Genomic DNA, 24,604 nt, shown 5'->3' on the forward strand with positions numbered 1-24,604 from the left:
GAGATGTGAGCGTGTGTGTGTGAGAGAGAGATGGGATAGTGTGTGAGAGAGAGAGATGTGAGAGTGTGTGAGAGAGATGGGAGAGTGTGTGAGAGAGAGAGAGATGTGAGAGTGTGTGAGAGAGAGAGATGTGAGAGTGTGTGAGAGAGAGAGATGGGAGAGTGTGTGAGAGAGAGAGATGGGAGAGTGTGTGAGTGAGAGAGATGTGAGAGTGTGTGAGAGAGAGAGATGGGAGAGTGTGTGAGAGAGAGATGTGAGAGTGTGTGAGAGAGAGATGGGAGAGTGTGTGAGAGAGAGAGATGTGAGAGTGTGTGAGAGAGAGAGATGTGAGAGTGTGTGAGAGAGAGATGTGAGAGTGTGTGAGAGAGAGATGTGAGAGTGTGTGAGAGAGATGTGAGAGTGTGTGAGAGAGAGAGATGGGAGAGTGTGTGAGAGATAGAGATGGGAGAGTGTGTGAGAGAGAGAGATGTGAGAGTGTGTGAGAGAGAGCGAGAGATGTGAGAGTGTGTGAGAGAGAGATGTGAGAGTGTGTGAGAGAGAGATGGGAGAGTGTGTGAGAGAGAGAGATGTGAGAGTGGGTGAGAGAGAGAGGTGTGAGAGTGTGTGAGAGAGAGAGATGTGAGAGTGTGTGAGAGAGAGAGATGGGAGAGTGTGTGAGAGAGAGAGATGGGAGAGTGTGTGAGAGAGAGAGATGGGAGAGTGTGTGAGTGAGAGAGATGGGAGAGTGTGTGAGAGAGAGATGGGAGAGTGTGTGAGAGAGAGATGGGAGAGTGTGTGAGAGAGAGAGATGTGAGAGTGTGTGAGAGAGAGAGATGTGAGAGTGTGTGAGAGAGATGTGAGAGTGTGTGAGAGAGAGAGATGTGAGAGTGTGTGTGAGAGAGAGATGTGAGAGTGTGTGTGAGAGAGAGATGGGATAGTGTGTGAGAGAGAGAGATGTGAGAGTGTGTGAGAGAGATGTGAGAGTGTGTGAGAGAGAGAGATGGGAGAGTGTGTGAGAGAGAGAGATGTGAGAGTGTGTGAGAGAGAGAGATGGGAGAGTGTGTGAGAGAGAGAGATGTGAGAGTGTGTGAGAGAGAGAGATGTGAGAGTGTGTGAGAGAGAGAGATGGGAGAGTGTGTGAGAGAGAGAGATGGGAGAGTGTGTGAGTGAGAGAGATGGGAGAGTGTGTGAGTGAGAGAGATGGGAGAGTGTGTGAGAGAGAGAGATGGGAGAGTGTGTGAGAGAGAGAGATGGGAGAGTGTGTGAGAGAGAGAGATGGGAGAGTGTGTGAGAGAGAGAGATGGGAGAGTGTGTGAGAGAGAGAGGTGGGAGAGTGTGTGAGAGAGAGAGATGTGAGAGTCTGTGAGAGAGAGAGATGGGAGAGTGTGTGAGAGAGAGAGATGGGAGAGTGTGAGAGAGAGAGATGGGAGAGATGTGAGAGAGAGAGATGGGAGAGTGTGTGAGTGAGAGAGATGGGAGAGTGTGTGAGAGAGAGAGATGGGAGAGTGTGTGAGTGAGAGATATGGGAGAGTGGGTGAGAGAGAGAGAGAGAGAGAGAGATTGGAGAGTGTGTGAGAGAGAGAGATGGGAGAGTGTGTGAGAGAGAGAGATGGGAGAGTGTGTGAGAGAGAGAGATGGGAGAGTGTGTGAGTGAGAGAGATGGGAGAGTGTGTGAGAGAGAGAGATGGGAGAGTGTGTGAGAGAGAGAGATGGGAGAGTGTGTGAGAGAGAGAGATGGGAGAGTGTGTGAGAGAGAGAGATGGGAGAGTGTGTGAGAGAGAGATGGGAGAGTGTGTGAGAGAGAGAGATGGGAGAGTGTGTGAGAGAGAGAGATGGGAGAGTGTGTGAGAGAGAGAGATGGGAGAGTGTGTGAGAGAGAGATGGGAGAGTGTGTGAGAGAGAGAGATGGGAGAGTGTGTGAGAGAGAGAGATGGGAGAGTGTGTGAGAGAGAGAGATGTGAGAGATGTGAGAGAGATGTGAGAGAGAGAGATGGGAGAGTGTGTGAGAGAGAGAGATGGGAGAGTGTGTGAGAGAGAGAGATGGGAGAGTGTGTGAGAGAGAGAGATGTGAGAGTGTGTGAGAGAGAGATGGGAGAGTGTGTGAGTGAGAGAGATGTGAGAGTGTGTGAGAGAGAGAGATGGGAGAGTGTGTGAGAGAGAGAGATGGGAGAGTGTGTGTGAGAGAGAGATGGGAGAGTGTGTGAGTGAATGTATTTATTAGGGATCCCCATTAGCTCTCCCTCTTCCTGGAGTCCAAACACATTAAGGCACTTACATCATCACATAACATTATTACACCACTACATATCTACAATACAAAAAGTATAATACCACCATACAACAATATTACAATGTACGTGTGTGTGTAGATTGTGCTTATGCATATGTGTGTGGGTGTATATACTGTATGTGTACATGTGGGAGTGTGTGTGTGAGAGAGAAAGATGAAGAGTGTGTGCCTGGGTGTGCATTTATGTGTTTATGCATGTGTGCGTGTGTGTGTCTAGGTGTGTGTGGGTGTCTACATGTGTGTGTCTACATGTGTGAGTGTGTGTGTCTACACATGTGAGTGGGTGTCTACACGTGTGAGTGTGGGTGTCCACATGTGTGTGTGTGGGTGTCTACATGTGTGAGTGTGTGTGTCTACATGTGTGTGTGTGGGTGTCTACATGTGTGAGTGGGTGTCTACATGTGTGTGTGTGTGTGTGTGTCTACGTGTGTGTCTACGTGTGTGTGTGTGTGTGTGTGTGTGTGTGTGTGTGTGTGTCTACGTGTGTGTGTGTCTACGTGTGTATGTGGGTGTCTACGTGTGTGTGGGTGTCTACATGTGTGTGTGGGTGTCTACATGTGTGTGTGTGGGTGTCTACATGTGTGTGTGGGTGTCTACATGTGTGTGTGTGGGTGTCTACATGCGTGTGTGTGTGGGTGTCTACATGTGTGTGTGGGTGTCTACATGTGTGTGTGGGTGTCTACATGTGTGTGTGTGGGTGTCTACATGTGTGTGTGGGTGTCTACATGTGTGTGTGTGGGTGTCTACATGTGTGAGTGGGTGTCTACACGTGTGTGTGTATGTATACATGTGTCCATGTGGGAGTGTGTGAGAGAGAGAGAGAGAGATTAAGAAAATGTGTGTGTACGGTATGTGCATTGCTGTGACCTACCGGAGTGCCAGGGGCGTGGGGCTCGGAGTCGTCATGGGGGTACATCCTGACCACGGGGCAGTGGAGGATGGCAGTGCCCTCGGGCACCAGGGTACAGTAGTCTTGGATGCACTGCAGCCACCACCACACTGCGTCACGGCAGTTGTAGCGTGCACCGATGCCCTCACCCAACAGGTTGGGGATAAGACCGTGTCTCAGGGTGCCTGCAAACGCCAGGATGATGTTTCTGTTCATGAAAATAAACATTGAATTAACATATACAATTGTATCAAATGATACCTTAGAAGTTCCATTTGGATACTAGTGCAGTACGGGGCACAGTCACCTAGCCTCCAGGTGACGACCAGTGACCAGCATGAGTCCACGCAGAGCGATAAAGGTGTCACGGCCCCAGCAGCGGAAGATTCCAGAGGAGAAGTGAGGCAGACCTGTGAAACAGGACGGTAGAGATGAATAAAGGAAGCAGATGTTCGAACACAGCTGAAATTCAAACACCAATTCTCAAATGGTACAGAGATACAAACAGGACTTTATCAGCTGCTAGCTACTGAACTGGTCATGAACTGAAGCTGAAAGCCGTCGTTTCAGTAAAATACCAGGCGACAACGATAGGCTGTTTTAATGATTACCAGTAGACTTCTAAACACCAGTTATTTGGCTACTCAATGTAGTCCAGCATGATGATTATTATCATTCGTTTCCAGGATATCAACAGAAAAACATGAGGAGTTATTTGGGTGGCGTCCGACCACTGTTTACAGTAGTAGAATAGACATGAGTTGTTGCTAGGCAGACCTGCGGCCAGGGAGACGCAGCACTGCTCCTTCTTGCCGGTGTCCTTGTTGAGGCGGTAGGGGACGTCGGGTAGCGCCAGGGACAAGGGGGGCAGAGCCGGGAAACTGCCAACACCACACATCTGGACCGAGCCCAGAGCCAGCAGTTTGACAAAGGTGGAGCCGTTCTGGACAAAACTGAACAAGAGAGAAACACAGAGAAAAACCATGTTTTTACATTAAAACTATTGTGCAGAAAAACACATAAGTTGCAAAAATTATGTAAATAAGGTTTTTGGGCACACCCTTAAAGGTGCAGGGCCTTTTTAACACGAAATACTACATCTAATTGAAGTATCTTCCAATTGTTCTATTGCATCATTTTCTGACTGTATGTTGAGTGTGTGAGAAACATTTACAGGGTTGTGTCTATGGGGACATACCTGGACATCTTGTTGAAGGTGATGTCCAGAGCCGTGGTGTAGGCTCCCACTAGGATGGCGTCAAAGTAGCAGGGGATGAGGTAGCGAGGGATGTGCTTCAGATAGTGGAACATCCCTTTCAGCCACTTCCCCACCTGGAAACGTTTCGCACAACACATGCTATATGGAAAACACCAACCTTGAAAATGACGACCATGGAAAATGGTGACAGTGAGTGAATCCTCATCTTACTGCTACCACACTGGTAGATTTAAAACTCAGGTCTTGGACCTTAGATGGGCAGAGTTGTAGGATGGATTCCCTTCTATTTAGCATCGTTATTGTCTAGTTCATCAGACCGTCTTGGCAGTCTACTTTGTCATAAGGCCTTATAGAAAATCAAGAGGGATTCATTAGGTTTGAATTACTGTCACTCAAACCGTGCTCACCTCTCCTAGAGCGCCACCGCGGGACACCAGCCTGTTGCTGACGTAGTTAATCATCCAGTCACCCTGTCTCAGGTTGTCACACACCGGGTGGCCCAGGTCGTTCTTGGGACGAATGTCCGCCATCACTGACATCAAACCTGTATCAAAACAATGAATCAGATTTTTAATGTCTATGTCCAGTTTCATTCAACAATATTCTCATGTGTACAGATGCTCGTATGCACAGATCTAGGATCAGCTTACCAACCCAAATCCTAACCTTAACCATGGGGGGTGGAAAAATATCTGACCCAGTATCAGTGGTTAGGGGCAACTTCCACAATGTGCGCTGACCAGGGTTGGGATCAATTCACTTTCAAAATCAGTCAATTCAGGAAGTAAACCGCAAAATTCTCATTTCGATTTCAATTTACACTGAATTGACTGAATTAAAATGGGAAATTGACCCCAACCCTGGTGCTGACTGGACCCCACCTCTGTGTGAACTGTACTGTACCTTGCAGGCCACCGTACTTGAAGCTAGTCCAGGAGGGGATGTTGTAGCAGCCTCCTCCTTCCTCCTGCTCCTCAGAGTCACAGCGGAACAGCAGCATGTTCATGTCGGCCAGGGTCAGCTTAGACATGATCCTGCATGGGGATAGAGGACAGGGTCACGTAACATTACAACACACGCTCACCTTACTGGGCACAATTTGAGACTACAGAGTTCCACTGATCAGTATGTTGATCAGTGTGTTGATCAATTCCTCACAATACAAATATATGACCATCATTTAAAAAAAACATACAGATGTAGGATTTTAATTTGAGCAAGTTTGCTACAGCAGGAAAATAATCCCGCAGCAACAGGACATGTCAATTATTATGCGGATTATAATCAATGTACATTTTTGGTACGGGTTGATACATTTTTCGTGAGGGAAAATCAAGTCTGAAATTTCAAAGTGGAAAATACAAACTTCAGAAGCCTTTTTAAACTTCAAATACAATACACGTTTTTAATTCCCTGCATTGCAGGAAAGTTCTCCTGCAACATGATCAAATTAAGATACAATATCTGTACTATACCTTTTCAGCACTTTTCCAATAGACATGGTGTGCTTGCAAAAGGTGTGTTTGCAAAGCGGCGTGTGTGTGTGTGTAGCGGTACATTTGTGTGTGGGTGCGTGTGTGTGTGCAAGCTTGTCTTTGTGCGATGTATACTCACTGTGCCAGGGGTGTCTCCAGTATGGTTGGTGTGTGCTGGTCGGGCAGACTGCCAAGCTTGTACTTTGGGCTGAATTGGATCAGGTGATGTCTGATGACTCCCACCAGCTCTTGGGCCCTGGGATCCAGACTCACCCTGATGAGGGAAACGACACATCTCAGAGGGAAACATATTGCCTGGTCCCAGATCTGTTTGTGCCATTGGCCTGACATGAACATAGAAGTTGTCAAAACAGCATAAACAGATCTGGGACCAGGCTAGGAGACATACAGTCTGCAATGCTGAAGAGATTTCTCAGGCCAAAAGGTTTCTTCCTTCAAGACAGATTTGAACCAGCGACCTACAGATCACTGCTATTTTACAGTCCAACGCTCTACCAACTGAGCTATCGAAGGGGTGAAGAGTTAACAGCATTACCTGTGAGCTGTGAGTAGACAATATGAGGCCAAACTGGCCAAAGAACATCCCCACTCCTCACTAACATTTGTGTGTGTTTTACAGTAGACTTTTAAATTCTATTCAATGTGTGGGTATATTGGGCTGCTCATCATGACCTCTAACCTGAAGGCGATGACGCTGCCGGGGGTGAGGCGCTCGAAGACGATCTCCTGGACAAACTCACTGCTGCCCTTAGATGTCACGCCTGCATGTTTCACAACGCCACTGTCCTTCAGCTGGGGTGACAGGGGACACAGAAGACCAGGGTTGAATAAAGTTTCACTACCACACAAAACAGTATCAAGGTCCACAATGGGGTATTGAGAGGAGCGTTGAGGACAATTCTGAATTGGCTTTTGCTGGCCTATATCAATTATGTATATAAACACTGGATTGCTGATGCTAAGTATTGACCAGTGAGACGCTTTGAAGCCACCGGTTGGCGATATTGGCACTCCCCAGAAGAAGCAGAACTCCATAAGAGTGAATGGAATTCTACAGCATTGAAATCAAATGTTTTGAGGACAAAATTACATGTATTTAAGTATTTTGTTGTTGTAGTAGTGGGGACAGTCAAATTAGAACTTGTACTTTTTTTTATACAAAACAATTATGCTTTAAGGTAAATTTTTGTGTATATCTTTTCATTTGACATGTTAATGTTTAGCTAACATAATTTAATACAAAAATATGCATTAAGGCGTCTGTAATAGAATAAACATGGCAAAAACAAAATGTAGAAGTAAATAAAGATGGGGGCAGCAGGTAGCCTAGTGGTTAGAGCGTTGGGCCAGTAATCGAAAGGATGCTGGATCGAATCCCCGAGCTGACAAGGTAAAAATCTGTTGTTCTGCCCCTGAACAAGGCAGTTAACCCACTGTTCCCCGGTAGGCCGTCATTGTAAATAAGAATTTGTTCTTAACTGACTTGTCTAGTTAAAATTTTAAAAATCTATTTATATAGCTTCCAAAATAAAAATAAAAATACAACGGAGGAGTACCAAGATGGTGTCTTCAAAAAAGCAGCACCTGTTAGTCATCTAGTGTAAATCATTGCAAAAACATGGCATTAATCATTACCAAATGTTTTACTTTAACTAAAAAGCAAAAAGTACATTTAGCGAAGCAGATAACACTGAGTAAATAGCTATGTAAACTAAATGGCATTCAATGGAAACTCACAAACAAGCCAGACAGAATACAGACAATATACCAGCTTGTGAAACGTAACCGGATGCCCCTGAAGCAGCTTGTTTATCAAGACCCAGTCTGAGAATGGATTTGTTTTGTTTGAGAGGAAAGACTTATACATCTCAAGCCCATTGTGACAGGGGGCCTAAACAACTGTAATTACCCACGTTCCCCGGCGTCACGTTACCTGGATGTGCTCCTTAATCTCCACAGTGTACTCCGGCATGCCGTTAATGTACTTCTCACATTTCTTGTAGGTGCCGGCTTGCTTGTCGATGACACGCGCCTCGAGAACCACCTCATTAATTTTACCTGGAGATGGAGAGAGACTATGTTGATTGTGTTAAAATGCATCCAGGTCTGTAGTGTTCTCAAGTCATCTCCTGTCATTTGTTCCAACAATACTGGTTCGGAACTGATCCCTGACCAAGATGTCTGCCATTATCAGCACATTCTAAAGTTATGAAGATGAATGACATAGGCCACTCTAGTATTATTGTATTTCTATGGATGGCCCATTCTGAGGGCAGTGTCCTGTTTATGGTAACAGTGAAGCATCATACCAGGGATGAACATGGGTGGAACCTCCTTCCTGTACTGGTGGTGTTTGGGGTTGTGGAAGGCAGTGCGACACACGGCGACCACAGACTGGTGTGTGCTGGGACAGTGACGCGTCACCGCCACAACGTCCTCGTCCACCTGGTCCACGTACACCTAGGAAGGGAACAGAGGAAATAACAAGCATTGTTACACAACTCTTATCATGCAAATACATTTATACATTCACCAAGGGTATTATAGTAAACGGAAACTAAAACTAATCATGAAAAAACGATTAAGTAAACTGAAATAAAATAACAAACCTGTTTTTTGGGAGGCATTTCTATTTAGTTTTTATATGATTTAGTTTCAGTGTTGGGGACAAAAAGTAACCTGTGTGTGGGAGGCTAACAGCCATTTATGTGTAGTATAGTTTCTGTTTTTGGGGATGTCACTTCATGCTACTGTAGTGCAGTAATACATAAGGTGATGAGTTATGTGATTGGTTAGGTTAGGTTTAACGTAGGGCTGTGACGGTCATGGAATTTTTGTTGATGGTAATTGGCCAGCCAAATGACCGAGCTCAATGTAATAACCGTTCGAATAGCAAAAAAGACGCACATTTTATCCTCTCCTTCACTCCTGACTGCATGTGCTGCCATAGAAATATAATGAATAGAACGAGGATCCCCATTTTGATTTTATTTAACTAGGCAAGTCAGTTAAGAACAACTTCTTATTTATAATGACGGCCTACCCCCCGGCCAAACCCGGACGACGCTGGGCCAATTGTGCGCCGCCCTATGGGACTACCGATCAAGGCCGGTTGTGATATAGCCTGGAATCGAACCAGGGTCTGTAGTGACGCCTCTAGCACTGAGAAGCAGTGCCTTAGACCGCTGCGCCACTCGGGAGCCTGATACATTCAAGTCAATAAAGGCATAATGGGTGGACTGGTGGCCATTTCGAGTGTAGCCATAGTAGCAAAGTCTTGCATCGCGCTCATCTCAATGGGTGCGTTTCTCTGCTCAGACGTCGCATGCATCAACCAATGGTTGCGGGCCACGTCATCGACCGTGCAGTCGGACACCAGACTGCTATAACATAAAGTGGTTAACTGATACGTAAAATACTTATCCAGGAGTTGTAAGATCTGGCATGCGTTAGAAATGTCTGAGCAGAGGAACACGACTGACATGTTATAGCAATCTGGTGCCCGACTGCACAGTCAATGACGTGGCACGAAACCATTTATTGATGCATGCAATGTCTAAGCAGGGGAGCGCGACCAACATCTGCGGTGCCGTTCATGACAATGTCATCTCGCTGAGTCACCACACTAGATTCAGAAGCCTGACAACCCAATTAGAGGGGGAAAATGCTTGAAAACCCCATTCGATTTTTGTCTGCTAATTATTTAATTTCAGTTTACTAACTCGTTTTTTCATGATTCGTTTTCATTTCAGTTTTCGTTTACTCCTCCACACACCCACCTGGTTAAAGCCCTTGGAGGCCAGATCCTGGTGCATTTTGTTGAGGGCCAGCTTGCCGGCGATAATACCCGTCTTCAGGTTGACCTCACCGGGGGACGAGGCCTTGGCGTCAGGGTTCCACTTGGGGTAGAAACGCTCCTCCTTCACCACTGAGATCTACAGGCAGACACGCAGAGGAGATGGTTACTGAAGAGCTTAGTCATTCATTCTCCATGGCTATTTACTGTACAATACTACTATAGTACCTACTATAATTCTAAACTTTCCTTTGACTTTATACTTAAAGGGAAACTTCACAATTTTTAATCTCCAGCACCACCCCAACATCAACCTTATGTGAAAATAGCACGTTTCTATGTTTTGTAGTAAAAACAAATAGAGGAAGGTAAGTGTTTCCAACGACACCATCGGTGTGCATTGTGTGATTTTGACCAATTGTGAGTAGGTATTGCCTACTAATTGCTTAATAATTGTCTACTAATTGGTTGATGATGTCATTGGAAACACTTATCATTCTCTATTTTTTTTACTACTAAACATAGAAACACACCATTTTCACATACTGGAGATGATGAATATGAAGATTACATTTTTCTAAATGACTCTTTAAAGAGATTTGAAATATATATAGTGATGCTATAGTGGTGTATATGCAATTAACATATGCAAATATCAAGACAAAAGTCATTATACTGTTATGACCGAGAAAAAGTGTGAGTGCGTATGTGTGTTACCTGGTGGGGCACCATCTCATCGTATCCCCTGGTGCTGCCAGAGCAACAGCAGGCCATTGAGACGATGGCAGAGCTGGGGAGCGAGTCGTACGCAGAGCGGAGCTGGAACATAGACAACAACGAAAGGAATTGACACAACCAGGTTTGTGGATATCTCCATTTTTATTTTTATTTTTTACTGGAGGGGCAATGTTCCCATTTTTGTGAACAGGGAGACAGCTCCCCCTGCCTCACTGGAGTTTCATATAGCACTGGATTTAAACCCAAAGTTCATACTGAAATCAACCAGGTTCTGGACAGTGTGAAGCCCCTATATCGTTTAACAATATGTTTCAATGTACATACTAGCATATCACTTAGAATGCATGGCCAGGATATTTGCTTCATTCTAAGTAGTATGCTAGCTAGTCTGCATATTGAAACATTGCCTAGATATGTTTACAGCAATGAACTAGCAATGGCCACTATAATGCTGTGCTGTACCTGAATAGTGAAACTCAAGAATAGGCTACCTAAATAGGGCACTAAAGAATAAGGTACCTGGATGGGGCACTCGTTGTCGTGGGTGACATCCAGGAACATGGCGTGGGCGATGCTGGGCACCAAGGGCCGGAGGCTGGGCTGGACAAAGGCTCCGACGGGCTCCCCTCCGTACCTGTACACCAGCCTGCCCTCCTCGTGACTGTCCCCTGCACTCATTGCCTCTGGAGGGACCAGGTAGAGGGAAAGAGAGGGAAGAAGGGATGTACAGTTATACCACTGTATTACTTTGTCGTCTTTTCAATCACATACGATGCCAACATGCAGGACTCGAGAATGCCCGTTGATGCCATTTTTTCTTCAAAGATGCAGTGATGCATTAACCTGGTCTCAGATCTGTTTGTGGTGTCTCACCAACTCCTATGGTCATTCATGACAACGACCAAAGGAGTTGGCAAGGCTGACCAAACCAGATCTGGGACCAGACTAGTGGTGTGTAGTCCTACCTCTGATGAGTGAGGTAATGCCTAGCTTATTTACAAAGACATTGTCCAGGTCCTCGCTGCCCGTGAAAAGCTCAGCCACCACATACAGACTGGGCATCGCCACACGAGCCACGTCCAACATGTACTACATGTCCACATCCACAGGCCAGTCAACAAGGGGTTATATCACAGAGAGAGGGTATAGGGTTAGGTTGAGGGAGGGAGGGAGAGAAAGGATGGACGAGGGATAGGGAAGATGAAGTAGAAATGCAGGGAGGTGGCAAAGTTAAGCAGGAGAGGAGGTTAGTATGGAGGAGTGATGGATGGGGGGGTCAAAATGCAAAAGAAAACATGACAAAACCCAAAACAGAGACCAAACAAAGAGACAGAAAATGAGAAGAGAACCGACAAAGGGGTGAGGAGAACAACCAATTATAAAGGTCAAAAGGTCAATGAGGTGTTTAGACCAGGAAGTAAACGACAGGTGATATGTTTAATGCAAAAATGTTAATCAGACAGAGCAATAGTATGGGAAGTATCAGGAATGATGAATGAAGGGTTGTAAATGGGAGTAAGAGATGTAGTGAGAGAGACATGCAGAAAGAGACAAAAACAGAGATTTAGTGTCATGCCAAAACAAAACATTTTTGGTAACACTTTATTTTACAGTCCTAATATGGTACTTGGCGTTTACTCGAAAATGATGTGGTAACCAACGATACTTTCTGGTACTTACATTGAAGAAACAGGTAACAGACTATGCAAAATGTAATTATGACGTGGTTTAAATACACATTTTCAATGTTAGTAAGTAAACACCAGATATGTCAAATAAAGTGTAACCTAGGGTTTAACCCCCACCACTCCAGTGCTTTGTCTACTACATGTTAACATCCGGGTACCTCTGACAAGACTGGTTATCCCCAGGCGGTTAACAAACACATTGTCAATGAGCTCGCTGCCCGTAAAGAGCTCCGCGATCACATACAGGTTGGGCCTGACCACCCTGGCTGCTGCCAGCATGTGCTACGGAAGGAGAGTGGTTTCAGTAATGACATTGTTTCGTCCCTTTACAGCAAATGATCCCTAACTTTATTCATACATCAAGTGTATCAATTGTTACCTTGGAAACTACATGCAGTAACGCTATGTGTTTCATAGAGAGGGGTATGGTATGGCCTACACGGATTGTAATAACAAACTAAAATGGCTCAGACTAAATGGAACGTACCTCAGCCACGTGCAGGGGGGTGGAGTGACAGTTGTCCAGGCGGACCCCAGCGAAGTGCTTGGCTGTGATCTCTGTGTACTTCCGCATGTGGGCCCACAAGTAGGGGCAGTCGTCGGGCTTGTCGCCATAGCGAAGCTTGACGCTGTCGCCCCAGCAGATCAGCTCTCTCCTGATGTACACGTTGGAGCCTGGAAAGACGAAGAGGCATTCGTTTCTTGACACTCTCAGGGACTGGGTCTTTAGTAACACTGGGAATGATATTTACATCACACTGGCTCCCCCTTGTGGAATGATCAGGTTACCACTGGAATGGCATTGCTATTTCCAGCTTAATTTAAAAAAAAATGTAACTAGGCAAGTCAGTTAATAACAAATTCTTATTTACAATGATGGCCTACCCAGGCCAAACCCTAACCACGCTGGGCCAATTGTGCACCGACCCTATGGGACTCCCAATCACGGCCGGTTGTGATACAGCCCAGGATCAAACCAGGGTCTGTAGTGACGCCTCTAGCACTGAGATGCAGTGCCTTAGACCGCTGCGCCACTCGGGAGCCCCCCCGAGTGACTCTCTGAAGTCTAAACTAAGCATTCATCTATATCACTTGGGCTACACATGGTAAGATAGCAGTTGAGAGTGACTGGATCATGCATCTCCAGACTGTTTGGGTGCCATTGACCCATAGACACACTGATCTTTGGCCTGATGAAATAAGTGAGTGTAAGGTATTATCATCTTCCTTGACTGAAAGCACATATTGTAAGTTGATCTGGATAAGAGCATCTTTTTAAATGATTATAATGTAAAAACAAATGTACTAAGCACCAACATCAGCAGAGCTGGGGAAACAGTGGATAAGTCGGCCAAAGACTGCCAGAAGTGGAGATACTTGTGTTGCTGCCCTAAGTGCCAGCCGTGCACAATTTGGGAGAAGTGAATGAATGTCAAATAAAAAGTGCAAACCAGGCTCGGCAAAGTTTCTCAGAGGGTCGTCTCCCATCACCCAGCCGTTGTGAGCCAGGAAGTGACAGGCCTTGTCTGGCTGGTCCATCATCTTCAGGTCATCCTCCAGGCTCTTCTCCTCGAACGGAAAGGTAAAGTATCTGTAAACACACATATTTATTGACTTGGAACCATAATGAAACGTGAAAACAAAGGATTGTATTTGCATGTGCATTACTGCTTCGGCCCTGAGGAGGGAACTCCTGTTGAAAGAAGTTTAGCATGATATAATCTCTTATGTCACGGATGGAACTTTTTTTATTCACTGCCGAGATTTCAATAAAGTTAATCTGCCTCTTTAACATGACAGTCATAATACTGTCAACCTTGTTCCTAAAGCAGTTTTCTATATTAATGTGAGTGAAATAAACTAGGTCATGAAGCATTTTAACATATACATACAGTCAGCACACAGCCTACCTCAGTGGTAGTCAAACTTTTTCAGCGAGGACACCATATTTTCAACCAGAATTTAGCTATATATATATATATATATATATATTTTTTTTACGACCCCACTGCAGTTCCCCCGACCCGACCACTGGCCTACCTGGGAACAATAGGGTCTTTCCTGGTGACGGGGCCCAGTTTGGGTCCATGGTCAGCAAGGCGCTCATAAACTACATTTCCCACAATGCAGTCCGCGGCCTGAGTAGAAAAAAAGAAGCAGAACAATGAAATGTAAAATGTATAGACTACATTATCCAGACATGCATATGGAGCATACCAAATCTACTGATGGTGGGGGGGGGGGGGGGGGGGGGGGGGGGGGGTGGTACCTACCTTCTCCTGGTGGTGTATCATCTGCTGGTACTGCTCTTTATTGATCTCCTCCAGTCTCCCCCACAGCCTGTTACAGGCCTCCAGAATGGCTTGTGTACTGTGGCTGGACAGGGAAATGGATTGACATGTGCAGAATGAGACTTGGTTTTAGATTTGGGGGTTGATTCGAGAATCCACTCAATGAACTGATGTAAAGTCAGGATCGTCAACGTTGTCAATCCAAGTAACTAGAGTCTGAGGTGTCAAACATAAGGCCCGCGGGCCGGATCCTAATCAACGCGGTGGTTTGACTAAAACCCTTCTTCTTTGTTTTTTTTTCATTGTTGTTTTTTACAACCTCAATCTACATTGAAATGACTAAAACCAAATGGAAACTGAGTCGACATGATAACGGACCTACATTTATACAGTCACCCTAACAAAAGCTCGACAGTCAGGGAGCATTGAAAATTCCAAAAACTATAGCTAGAGGACTGTTTTCTGCACATTTTGACGGCAAGGAAATATTTGAAAAACATTGTGCGGCCCTCCGTACCTCGTTGAAGACTAAATGTGTCCCATGGGGCAAAATAGGTTTAACACTGCTGAACTAGACAGCACACACATTTATAAAGTACCAAACACGCACCAGGGTTGGGGTCAATTGCAAACTAAAGCATTGAGGAAATTGGAATTTCAATGTACTTACCTGTGAGGCACAAAGGTCTCCAGGGCAGAGTCCATGTCCACTTCGTTTCCGAAGCGTATGAACTTGGGGTCCTGAATGATCTTCAGTCCCTGTTTACCCCCAGTCTTCTTCTGGTCTGGTTTCTCTCCTGATTACAACCACATAATACCACAACCCATTCAATTAATGAATCAATACCAACACACATCATTTGTCTGATTGACAAGGGTGGTGGATTAGGTAGCATGTACTGTAGCTGCCAAAATTCATCTTAAAATAAAAATTGGATAATGATAAATTCAACAACAAAAAAAATCCCATTTATGTGCTTTTTCTTTTTTATTGACTCCTTTTGTTTCACATCAGACATGGACAAACTCTCATTGAGGTGGAGGTAGGTGCCTGTTTGACTGTGACTTGGATCTACTTCTCGTGCGAATCCATACACGGTCACTGTTTGGACAGGTGGAGCTCATGAGAAGGGGAGACGGTTACTCTTTCGCATAACCCACTGGCATTAGGGGTTTATAACACAGAGGTGTATTCATGAGTGCACGCCGGAAAACTTTTTGCAACGAAAGGGAGAGTTTCTTATTGGACAAGTCCCTCCCTGTTTCGGCCTCTTTGCTTCTGTTTGGTTCTTTCTGAATACATCCCAGTTATTATAATGAACAGCAGATGTCATGAACAGAAAGACAGAACAGAACAGTACAGTGCTCAGTTGAATGCTCTCACCATCTGCGAGCAGGTCCCTGAACTCCTCCACAGCGCTTTCGATTCTGACCTGGAAGAACTCCCACAGCTTGATCTTGGGGAAGATCTGCCCCCACAGAACATCGCGGATTGCCTGAGAGAGAAAAATATACATATAAACGGTTCAAGGTTCAGCTCTTCACAAACGGAGCTCACAATTTCATCAAGACAAACCTAATAAGGTGATATGTGTAAGGCCCTGAGTTTTTCCTGACCACATCATGGCATGACCAGGAAAAACTCTGGACCCAGAGGGTTACAAAATCCCATAAACTTTCCTTAAGTTCCCAGTTTGAGGATTTTCAGAAAATGTTTGAATTTTAGGAAGGTTTCTGGGAATGTTGCAAACCTAGCTATGAAAGTGACCTTAAGACACTCACATTCAGGTGCCCCTCATTCTGGACCTGGGCGGGAAGGCCGTTAGCAGCGTACTTGGCATCAGCCATGTTGCAAGTCATGTGCCATATGGCCTGGTCCAGGACCCAGGCTGGCCTCAGGTGGGGGGAGTTGACCAGGTTGTGGCCACACTCAGGGTGCTCCTTGATCCATGGGCTGTTGGCGGCTGCACATGGAAGGGAAAGGGGCCAATGCAAGAGTTACCACACAGACATCCTAAATGTTATGGAGGACATTGAGGCCTTTTGCCAAGGAATATTACAGCGGTTAATACAGAGGTCAATGAAGGTTAATGGACTCTCCCTATGCAGACACTCCCTGATGATATAAAAGCTAACCTTCTGTCAGTGGTAGGATAATCGTTGGGCATATGACTAAAATGGCTGTTGTACAGTGTATAGTGAAAGTCTACACACCCCTTGCACAGTCTTCACATTTTGCTGCCTTAAAATTAAATATATATATTTTTTAAATATTTAACCTTTATTTAACTAGGCAAGTCAGTTAAGAACAAATTCTTATTTACAATGACGGCCTACCCCGGCCAAACCCGGATGACGCTGGGCCAAATGTGCGCTGCCCTATGGGACTCCCGATCACGGCCAGATGTGATACAGCCTGGATTCGAACCAGGAACTGTAGTGAAGCATCTTGCACTGAGATACAGTGCCTTAGACCGCTGCGGCACTCGGGAGCCCCAAAAAAGAGGATTCATTTCATTTTTAAAAAACAAATGTACACAACCTACTCCACAGTTTCAAAGTGTAAAAAAGTATAGAAATGTTTCCAAATGAATTTTCAAAAATGTAAAAGTTGTCTTGATTGCATATGTCTTCACACCCCAGAGTTAATACTTGTTCGAAGCACCTTCGGAAGCCATTACAGCTGTCAATAATATTGAGTAAGATTCGAGCCCGGGTTGTGAGTACGAAAAGCATTCTAACCATAGTGTGTGCCTGCTTATGATATGAGCAACTATGACAGAAAAGGGGAAAACTAACAAAGGTTTTCTTAATGTTGCATCAAGTAACAGCAGAGCACACCCATTGGTTAACCCTGAGCTGCACTGAGCACAGAGCAGACCAGTAGCCAGCCCAGGTTGGGTGTCAGCTAGCACATGGCCTTTAAGCTGCCATGGAGATAAGGTTTCTCTGACCATTCAACCTTTTACAATACTGGGCCTGGGCCAGAGAATTCTGTTTTCAAGCCTTTATACTCTCCAAGCCTTATCTAGGTTTTTTTGTAGCAGGCTAACTACACTGCACTATAATAAATGACCCTCATTAGATAAACTTGCAAACCAAATAGGGTAACTGTACTAAACAGGAACAAGTAGACAATAGAAAAACAACTCAACTACTAGGACAAAAGAAACCAATTCTGAACCAATGGCAACGAGTCCCTTTGACACAGGTTCTATTCAAAACACATCTAATCAATTGGAGCATGAGTCAATGATTTCATTCTCCCTTTTTAGTTTAGCATGCTAGTCACAAAGACTCCACATAGTGTCTGCCTGAACTGCTATGCAACAGCTTGACTTCAGAGCTGCACACAGTGGCTAGGTTGAAGTTCACCCATAACTAAGTTATGGCAGAATTATCGAGGGAGGGTATTTATAACACGGCACTCATCTTTAAAGCTTGCACTAGATCCTAGGACCATTTTTTTTGCGACTGTGGCCTTTCAATAGTGGCCTTTCCCTAGTCTATATTCAGTCAGAGGCATGTAGTATGCACACCCATTGTGATATTAGGAGTTCTGCTATGGCAACTTAGTCAACACACGACACTATACTGATAACAACCCCCCCCCCCCCAAAAAAGAAAATAATTTTCCTACATTCCCTAGAGTGGGAGTTTATAAATGTTGTACATGTAGAGGACTCTTAGGGGTGACTACTAAACTATGAATTGTGAGACCTGCCTGGCTCGCTGACAAACCCTGGTTATTTTCCTCTGAACTAACTGCTCTTTACGTATGGCCTCATTGTAACAGACTGCTGTAATCTACTGGGCAGCTAGTCGTTCAACCAAGGAGAGGGAGATGCACATCCACGTCCATGCCCCATCCCACCACCACACCCACGTTCATGCCCCATCCCACCACCACACCCACGTTCATGCCCCATCCCACCACCACACCCACGTCCATGCCCCATCCCACCACCACACCCACGTCCACGCCCCATCCCACCACCACACCCACGTTCAAGCCCCATCCCACCACCACACCCACGTTCACGCCCCATCCCACCACCACACCCACGTCCACGCCCCATCCCACCACCACACCCAGGTTCATGCCCCATCCCACCACCACACCCACGTCCACGCCCCATCCCACCACCACACCCACGTTCATGCCCCATCCCACCACCACACCCACGTTCATGCCCCATCCCACCACCACACCCATGTTCATGCCCCATCCCACCACCACACCCACGTCCACGCCCGATCCCACCACCACACCCACGTTCATGCCCCATCCCACCACCACACACACGTTCATGCCCCATCCCACCACCACACCCACGTCCATGCCCCATCCCACCACCACACCCATGTTCATGCCCCATCCCACCACCACACCCACGTTCATGCCCCATCCCACCACCACACCCACGTTCATGCCCCATCCCACCACCACACCCACGTTCATGCCCCATCCCACCACCACACCCACGTTCATGCCCCATCCCACCACCACACCCACGTTCATGCCCCATCCCACCACCACACCCACGTTCATGCCCCATCCAACCACCACACACACGTTCATGCCCCATCCCACCACCACACACACGTTCATGCCCCATCCCACCACCACACCCATGTTCATGCCCCATCCCACCACCACACCCACGTTCATGCCCCATCCCACCACCACGTCCATGCCCCATCCCACCACCACACCCACGTTCATGCCCCATCCCACCACCACGTTCATGCCCCATCCCACCACCACCCACGTTCATGCCCCATCCCACCACCACGTCCATGCCCCATCCCACCACCACACCCACGTTCATGCCCCATCCCACCACCACGTTCATGCCCCATCCCACCACCACACCCACGTTCATGCCCCATCCCACCACACCCACGTTCATGCCCCATCCAACCACCACACACACGTCCATGCCCCATCCCACCAATACACACACGTTCATGCCCCATCCCACCACCACACCCACGTCCATGCCCCATCCCACCACCACACCCACGTTCATGCACCATCCCACCACCACACCCAGGTTCATGCACCATCCCACCACCACACACACGTCCATGCCCCATCCCACCACCACCACACCCACGTCCATGCTCTCCCGCAAACACACACGTAAAGCCCCTCCCCCGACACACGCACACCTGTGTGATTGTAGACCACATCAGTGATACAGATCATGTTCCACTCTTTCTTCAGTTTCTGCACCAACTCTCCCACATCTGTCCAGGTGTAGTTCTTTCCCGGTGGCGAAAACTCTGGGTTCAGGCTTAGTTGGTCAGCTAGGGAGTAGCAGGACCTAGATTTACCGAGCGTCTGCAGAGGCGTAAAGTGGATCATGTTGTAGCCTGGGAAACAAACAAAATATCTTAAAATCAACAATGTAATAAATGAGTACTATAAGAAATAACATGTTATAAGATATTTTAAGACATATTCGAAGAAATTAGCTGAATGTTATTTATTCACATACATGTTTAGTTTCATACAAATGACACAGGGAACACTGTCTATCATACGGCATCATTTATATTACTTCTGTCACTTACTAGATGTATGCATTTTGTAACCCGCCAGCATGTTGATGATTAACCTAGCCCTCTTTCAAGAATGGGATATTGCAGAATGACAAGGTGAAATGTAGTGTAAACATTGGCTTGGGACCTTGAACTACACTGCTGTCCATACGTGACCTAAGAAATTAGACTAACCCTGTTCATTGTGATTACATGGGATTCAAAATTCCAGGTGAGACAATGCACTAAAATAGTATTCTTCGCTCTTGATCCTGGAAGAGCGCCGTGTGTGCAGGCATTACACACCTGACCCACCTAATTTAGTTGATGACTAGTTGATCAATTGAATCGGGTATTAAAGTCCGGGGTTGGAACAAATAAAGCCCTACACAGACTAGACAGCCTTCAAAAGGACACTACAGGTAAAGGCAGGCTTGCATAAGGGTGGACCCCTGTCCCCTGCTCCCTCACCAGACTCCTTAGCCACCCTCAGTCTGTCTGGCCAGTCATCCAGGTGTCCGAGGCATTTGGACAAGTAGGTCTGGATGGTGATACAATCCAGATGGACGTGGTGGTCGTCAGCTCCGGCACGCAGCACTGGGTCCACCACCACGTAGCCACCGCCTGACTTCTCCTCGCGGCTGGGGGGGGTGAAAACATGTTGAATATTTAGTTAAAACATGAAGCTCCAATGAGTTGCCTAGTGATGTCGTGTCTCATAGAGAAATGGAATATGAATACTACATGTAGTCTGTATCACAATAGTGTCTCACCCGTGACCAAAGTTGTATTGGTACGATCCAGCGATCTGTAGGTCTAGGGAGCAGAACTTGTCACAGTCGTCCTCTCTTCCCGTGGGGTTGTGCCAGTCCAGGGCCCGGAAGGTGTGACGGTCAAAGTGTTCCCCTGGGGCGGGGTAGTTAGTCTGCACACGCACATGTTTCCCCTGGAGAGTAGGGCCCAGACGGAACTGGAGCTCAAAGCCTTAGAAGAAACATATAGTACAAACAGGCCTGAGGATACAATACATCTATATGAGACATTCCATAGCATATGATAAAAGTACACAACTCGACAGATATTTCCTCAGGTATTACTCAGGTAACATCCCCAGATTGTAATGGCAGATCTAGCTAAAAGCATGGCGCAAGGCACATGGATCGAGTTACGTCTCCCCTCTCCCCAAGATTTTGAATGCACCACTAACTGATACAATCCCTTCCAATTTACAATTGTTACTAATTCAGGAAATCTTGCACATCGCTATTAATGAACCAGCTAACAAATTTGGGACCAATTTCCCAGACACATATTTAGCCTAGTCCCGGACAAAAAAAGAATCTCCAATGGAGACTTCTCTAATGAGATTACTTTTTAGTCCAGTATTTAGCTTAATCTGTGGAAACCACCCCCTTAAAGTCTAGTTGCCACCATGCCTGTTTTCAAAACCCAGACCGTAACACTCCAACCCTGTTGCCACTGTTAAGGAGATAGAAGCATGTCTTTAGTAGTTACACGATGCCTGCTAGCGAGAATTCAACGGTAGCCTACCATGTTGCTACTCTTTATGAACAGGTTAGAAAGGGTTAATAAATACCATGTAGACTATTAGTTATTAGTTAACAGCTAGATATAGGAATAAGAAATTAGTGCGTTTACATGCACACTAGTAATATTATATTAAACTAATTATGGCAGTAGGCCGAGTATGGCATTAGTCATGTAAACACCTTACTCTGCTTATCTTAAATCGGTGTAAGGGCATAACCGAAGTAAATATACGCTGATTAAAACACATGGTTTTCGAGCAAACTTTCAAATTATTAAGACATGTCAACACCTTAAATCAGATTACATTAAAATCAGATCCAACAACAAAATCAAGGGCCTAGAAATCCGTGGCTTAAAAACAAAGGTGTCATTGTACGCTGATGATTCCTGTTTTCTTTTAAATCCACAATTAGAATCCCTCCACAGCCTTATAGAGGATCTAGATACTTTTCTAACCTCTCTGGATTACAACCAAATGATGCTAAGTTTACTTACTATATTACGTACTGGATCACATTAAGTATTTAGTCAATATCCCAGTTTACCTATTTGCTTATGGGCTTGCTTACACCTAATGGCTTGTTTTGTAAATTATATGAGCAAAATATATGTCATTTTATTTGGAAGGGCAAGCCAGACAAAATAAAATGGGCCTATTTATATAATGAACATGACTTGAGGGCAGAAATGATTAAATATTAAAGCATTAAACATCTCACTTTAAGGCTTCAGTCATACAAAAAGTTATACTTGGCCTTTTTCCCTTTATTCAGATTACAACCTCTCACTTTCAGTTATTTGAAAAGGAAACAATCTCCAAAATATCACTATTTTTTAAATAAGCCATATAAAGTTGGTTGCAATTTCAGTTTAATCAATCAGAAAAGACAGAACACATATTACAACAAATATTATGATTAAACTCAAATATACGAATTGATGATAAAAAACTATATTTTGGGAATAAAAAATAAAAAAGGTATGATCTTGGTAAATTATATCATAAATAGGACTGGTGGAGTGATATCACACATTCAGCTAATAAAAATATATGGAAATGTTTGCTTTACTCAGAATTACAACCAACTAATTGCAGCAATACCACAAAAATGGAAGAGGCAAGTGGAAGGGGGAGAAAGTAAGGAACTTGTCTGTCCGACCTGCATTAAAGACCAAAACTGGCTAAAGAAAATTGTGATTAATAAAAAAGTATAGAAGTTCCATTTAAGGACCAAAAATTGACAGCTGTGCCACAGAAACTCAGCAAAAAAACGTCCTCTCACTGTCGACTGTGTTTATTTTCAGCAAACTTAACATGTGTAAATATTTGTATGAACATAACAAGATTCAACATCTGAGACATAAACTCTGAGACATAAACTGAACAAGTTCCACAGACATGTGGAAATGGAATAATGTGTCCCTGAACAAAGGGGGGTCAAAATAAAAAGTAACAGTCAGTATCTGGTGTGGCCACCAGCTGCATTAAGTACTGCAGTGCATCTCCTCCTCATGGACTGCACCAGATTTGGCAGTTCTTGCTGTGAGATGTTACCCCACTCTCCTGACGTGCTCAATGGGATTGAGAACCGGGCTCTTGGCTGGCCATGGCGGAACACTGACATTCCTGTCTTGCAGGAAATCATGCACAGAACGAGCAATATGGCTGGTGGCATTGTCATGCTGGAGGGTCATGTCAGAATGAACCTGCAGGAAGGGTACCACATGAGGGAGAAGGATGTCTTCCCTGTAAAGCACAGCGTTGAGATTGCCTGCAATGACAACAAGCTCAGTCCGATGATGCTGTGCCACACCGCCCCAGACCATGACGGACCCTCCACCTCCAAATCGATCCCACTCCAGAGTACAGGCCTCGGTGTAACGCTCATTCCTTCGATGATAAACACGAATCCGACCATCATCCCTGGTGAGACAAAAGACTTGTCAGTGAAGAGCACTTTTTGCCAGTCCTGTCTGGTCCAGCAAAGGTGGGTTTGTGCCCATAGGCGCCGTTGTTGTCGGTGATGTCTGGTGAGGACCTGCCTTACAACAGGCCTACAAGCCCTCAGTCCAGCCTCCCTCAGCCTATTGCGAACAGTCTGAGCACTGATGGAGGGTTTGTGTGTTCCTGGTGTTGCTGTTGCCATCCTGTACCTGTCCCGCAAGTGTGATGTTCGGATGTACCGATCCTGTGCAGGTGTTGTTACACGTGGTCTGCCACTGCAAGCACGATCAGTTGTCCGTCCTGTCTCCCTGTAGCGCTGTCTTAGGCGTCACACAGTACGGACATTGCAATTTATTGCCCTGGGCACATCTGTAGTCCTCATGCCTCCTTGCAGCATGCCTAAGGCACGTTCACGCAGATGAGCAGGGACCCTGGGCATCTTTCTTTTGGTGTTTTTCAGAGTCAGTAGAAAGGCCTCTTTAGTGTCCTAAGTTTTCATAACTGTGACCTTAATTGCCTACCGTCTGTAAGCTGTTAGTGTCTTAACGACAGTTCCACAGGTGCATGTTCATTCACTGTTTATGGTTCATTGAACAAGCATGGGAGACAGTGTTGAAACCCTTTACAATGAAGATCTGTGAAGTTATTTGGATTTTTACTAATTATCTTTGAAAGACAGGGTCCTGAAAAATGGACGTTTCTTTTATTGCTGAGCTTAGATTGCAGTTGGGAAGAGATTTTCGATTCCATGGCACATGGCTTATGAACTGATAAACAAAACAGCTCTGGATTCAAAACATAAGAGTTTTTCCATTTAAATTATTATATCAAATTCTTGCAACCAATAGAATGTTATATACAGTACCAGTCAAAAGTTTGGACACACCTACTCATTCAAGGTTTTTTAAATAATTTTTACTATTTTCTACATTGTAGAATAATAGTGAAGACATCAAAACTATGAAATAACACATGGAATCATGTAGTAACAAAAGAGTGTTCAACAAATCAAAATATATTTTATTTTTGAGATTCTTCAAAGTAGCCACCCTTTGCCTTGATGACAGCTTTGCACACTCTTGGCATTCTCTCAACCAGCTCCATAGTCACCTGGAATGCATTTCAATTAACAGCTGTGCCTTGTTAAAAGTTCATTTGTGGAATTTCTTTCCTTC

The 24,604-nt window shown here is 45.3% G+C and overlaps 1 protein-coding gene and 1 non-coding gene across 2 annotated transcripts in view; both read right to left on the reverse strand.

Moving 5' to 3' along the window:
* LOC120055831 (glycogen debranching enzyme-like) overlaps positions 1 to 24,604 on the reverse strand; it is a 53,441-nt gene that overhangs the window by 22,652 nt on the left and 6,185 nt on the right. Inside the window, exons 3-26 of the mRNA XM_039003826.1 lie at positions 20,707 to 20,917; positions 20,405 to 20,574; positions 19,562 to 19,765; positions 16,169 to 16,350; positions 15,771 to 15,882; positions 15,057 to 15,183; positions 14,369 to 14,471; positions 14,136 to 14,233; positions 13,547 to 13,686; positions 12,583 to 12,770; positions 11,373 to 11,496; positions 10,927 to 11,090; positions 10,387 to 10,488; positions 9,653 to 9,808; positions 8,183 to 8,333; positions 7,807 to 7,931; positions 6,553 to 6,665; positions 5,992 to 6,126; positions 5,281 to 5,411; positions 4,785 to 4,921; positions 4,357 to 4,490; positions 3,936 to 4,111; positions 3,466 to 3,568; positions 3,141 to 3,366 (exon numbers count right to left, since the gene is read on the reverse strand). Coding sequence (XP_038859754.1) covers positions 3,141 to 3,366; positions 3,466 to 3,568; positions 3,936 to 4,111; positions 4,357 to 4,490; positions 4,785 to 4,921; positions 5,281 to 5,411; positions 5,992 to 6,126; positions 6,553 to 6,665; positions 7,807 to 7,931; positions 8,183 to 8,333; positions 9,653 to 9,808; positions 10,387 to 10,488; positions 10,927 to 11,090; positions 11,373 to 11,496; positions 12,583 to 12,770; positions 13,547 to 13,686; positions 14,136 to 14,233; positions 14,369 to 14,471; positions 15,057 to 15,183; positions 15,771 to 15,882; positions 16,169 to 16,350; positions 19,562 to 19,765; positions 20,405 to 20,574; positions 20,707 to 20,917 — 3,512 coding nt within the window. The remainder of the gene's footprint in view (positions 1 to 3,140; positions 3,367 to 3,465; positions 3,569 to 3,935; positions 4,112 to 4,356; positions 4,491 to 4,784; positions 4,922 to 5,280; positions 5,412 to 5,991; positions 6,127 to 6,552; positions 6,666 to 7,806; positions 7,932 to 8,182; positions 8,334 to 9,652; positions 9,809 to 10,386; positions 10,489 to 10,926; positions 11,091 to 11,372; positions 11,497 to 12,582; positions 12,771 to 13,546; positions 13,687 to 14,135; positions 14,234 to 14,368; positions 14,472 to 15,056; positions 15,184 to 15,770; positions 15,883 to 16,168; positions 16,351 to 19,561; positions 19,766 to 20,404; positions 20,575 to 20,706; positions 20,918 to 24,604) is intronic.
* Positions 15,386 to 15,519, reverse strand: LOC120056321. The gene has a single exon (XR_005477771.1). It is a non-coding gene; the product is annotated as a small nucleolar RNA SNORA75 (small nucleolar RNA).

Source organism: Salvelinus namaycush, chromosome 11, assembly GCF_016432855.1.
Source record: "Salvelinus namaycush isolate Seneca chromosome 11, SaNama_1.0, whole genome shotgun sequence".
Taxonomy (NCBI): Eukaryota; Metazoa; Chordata; class Actinopteri; order Salmoniformes; family Salmonidae; genus Salvelinus; species Salvelinus namaycush.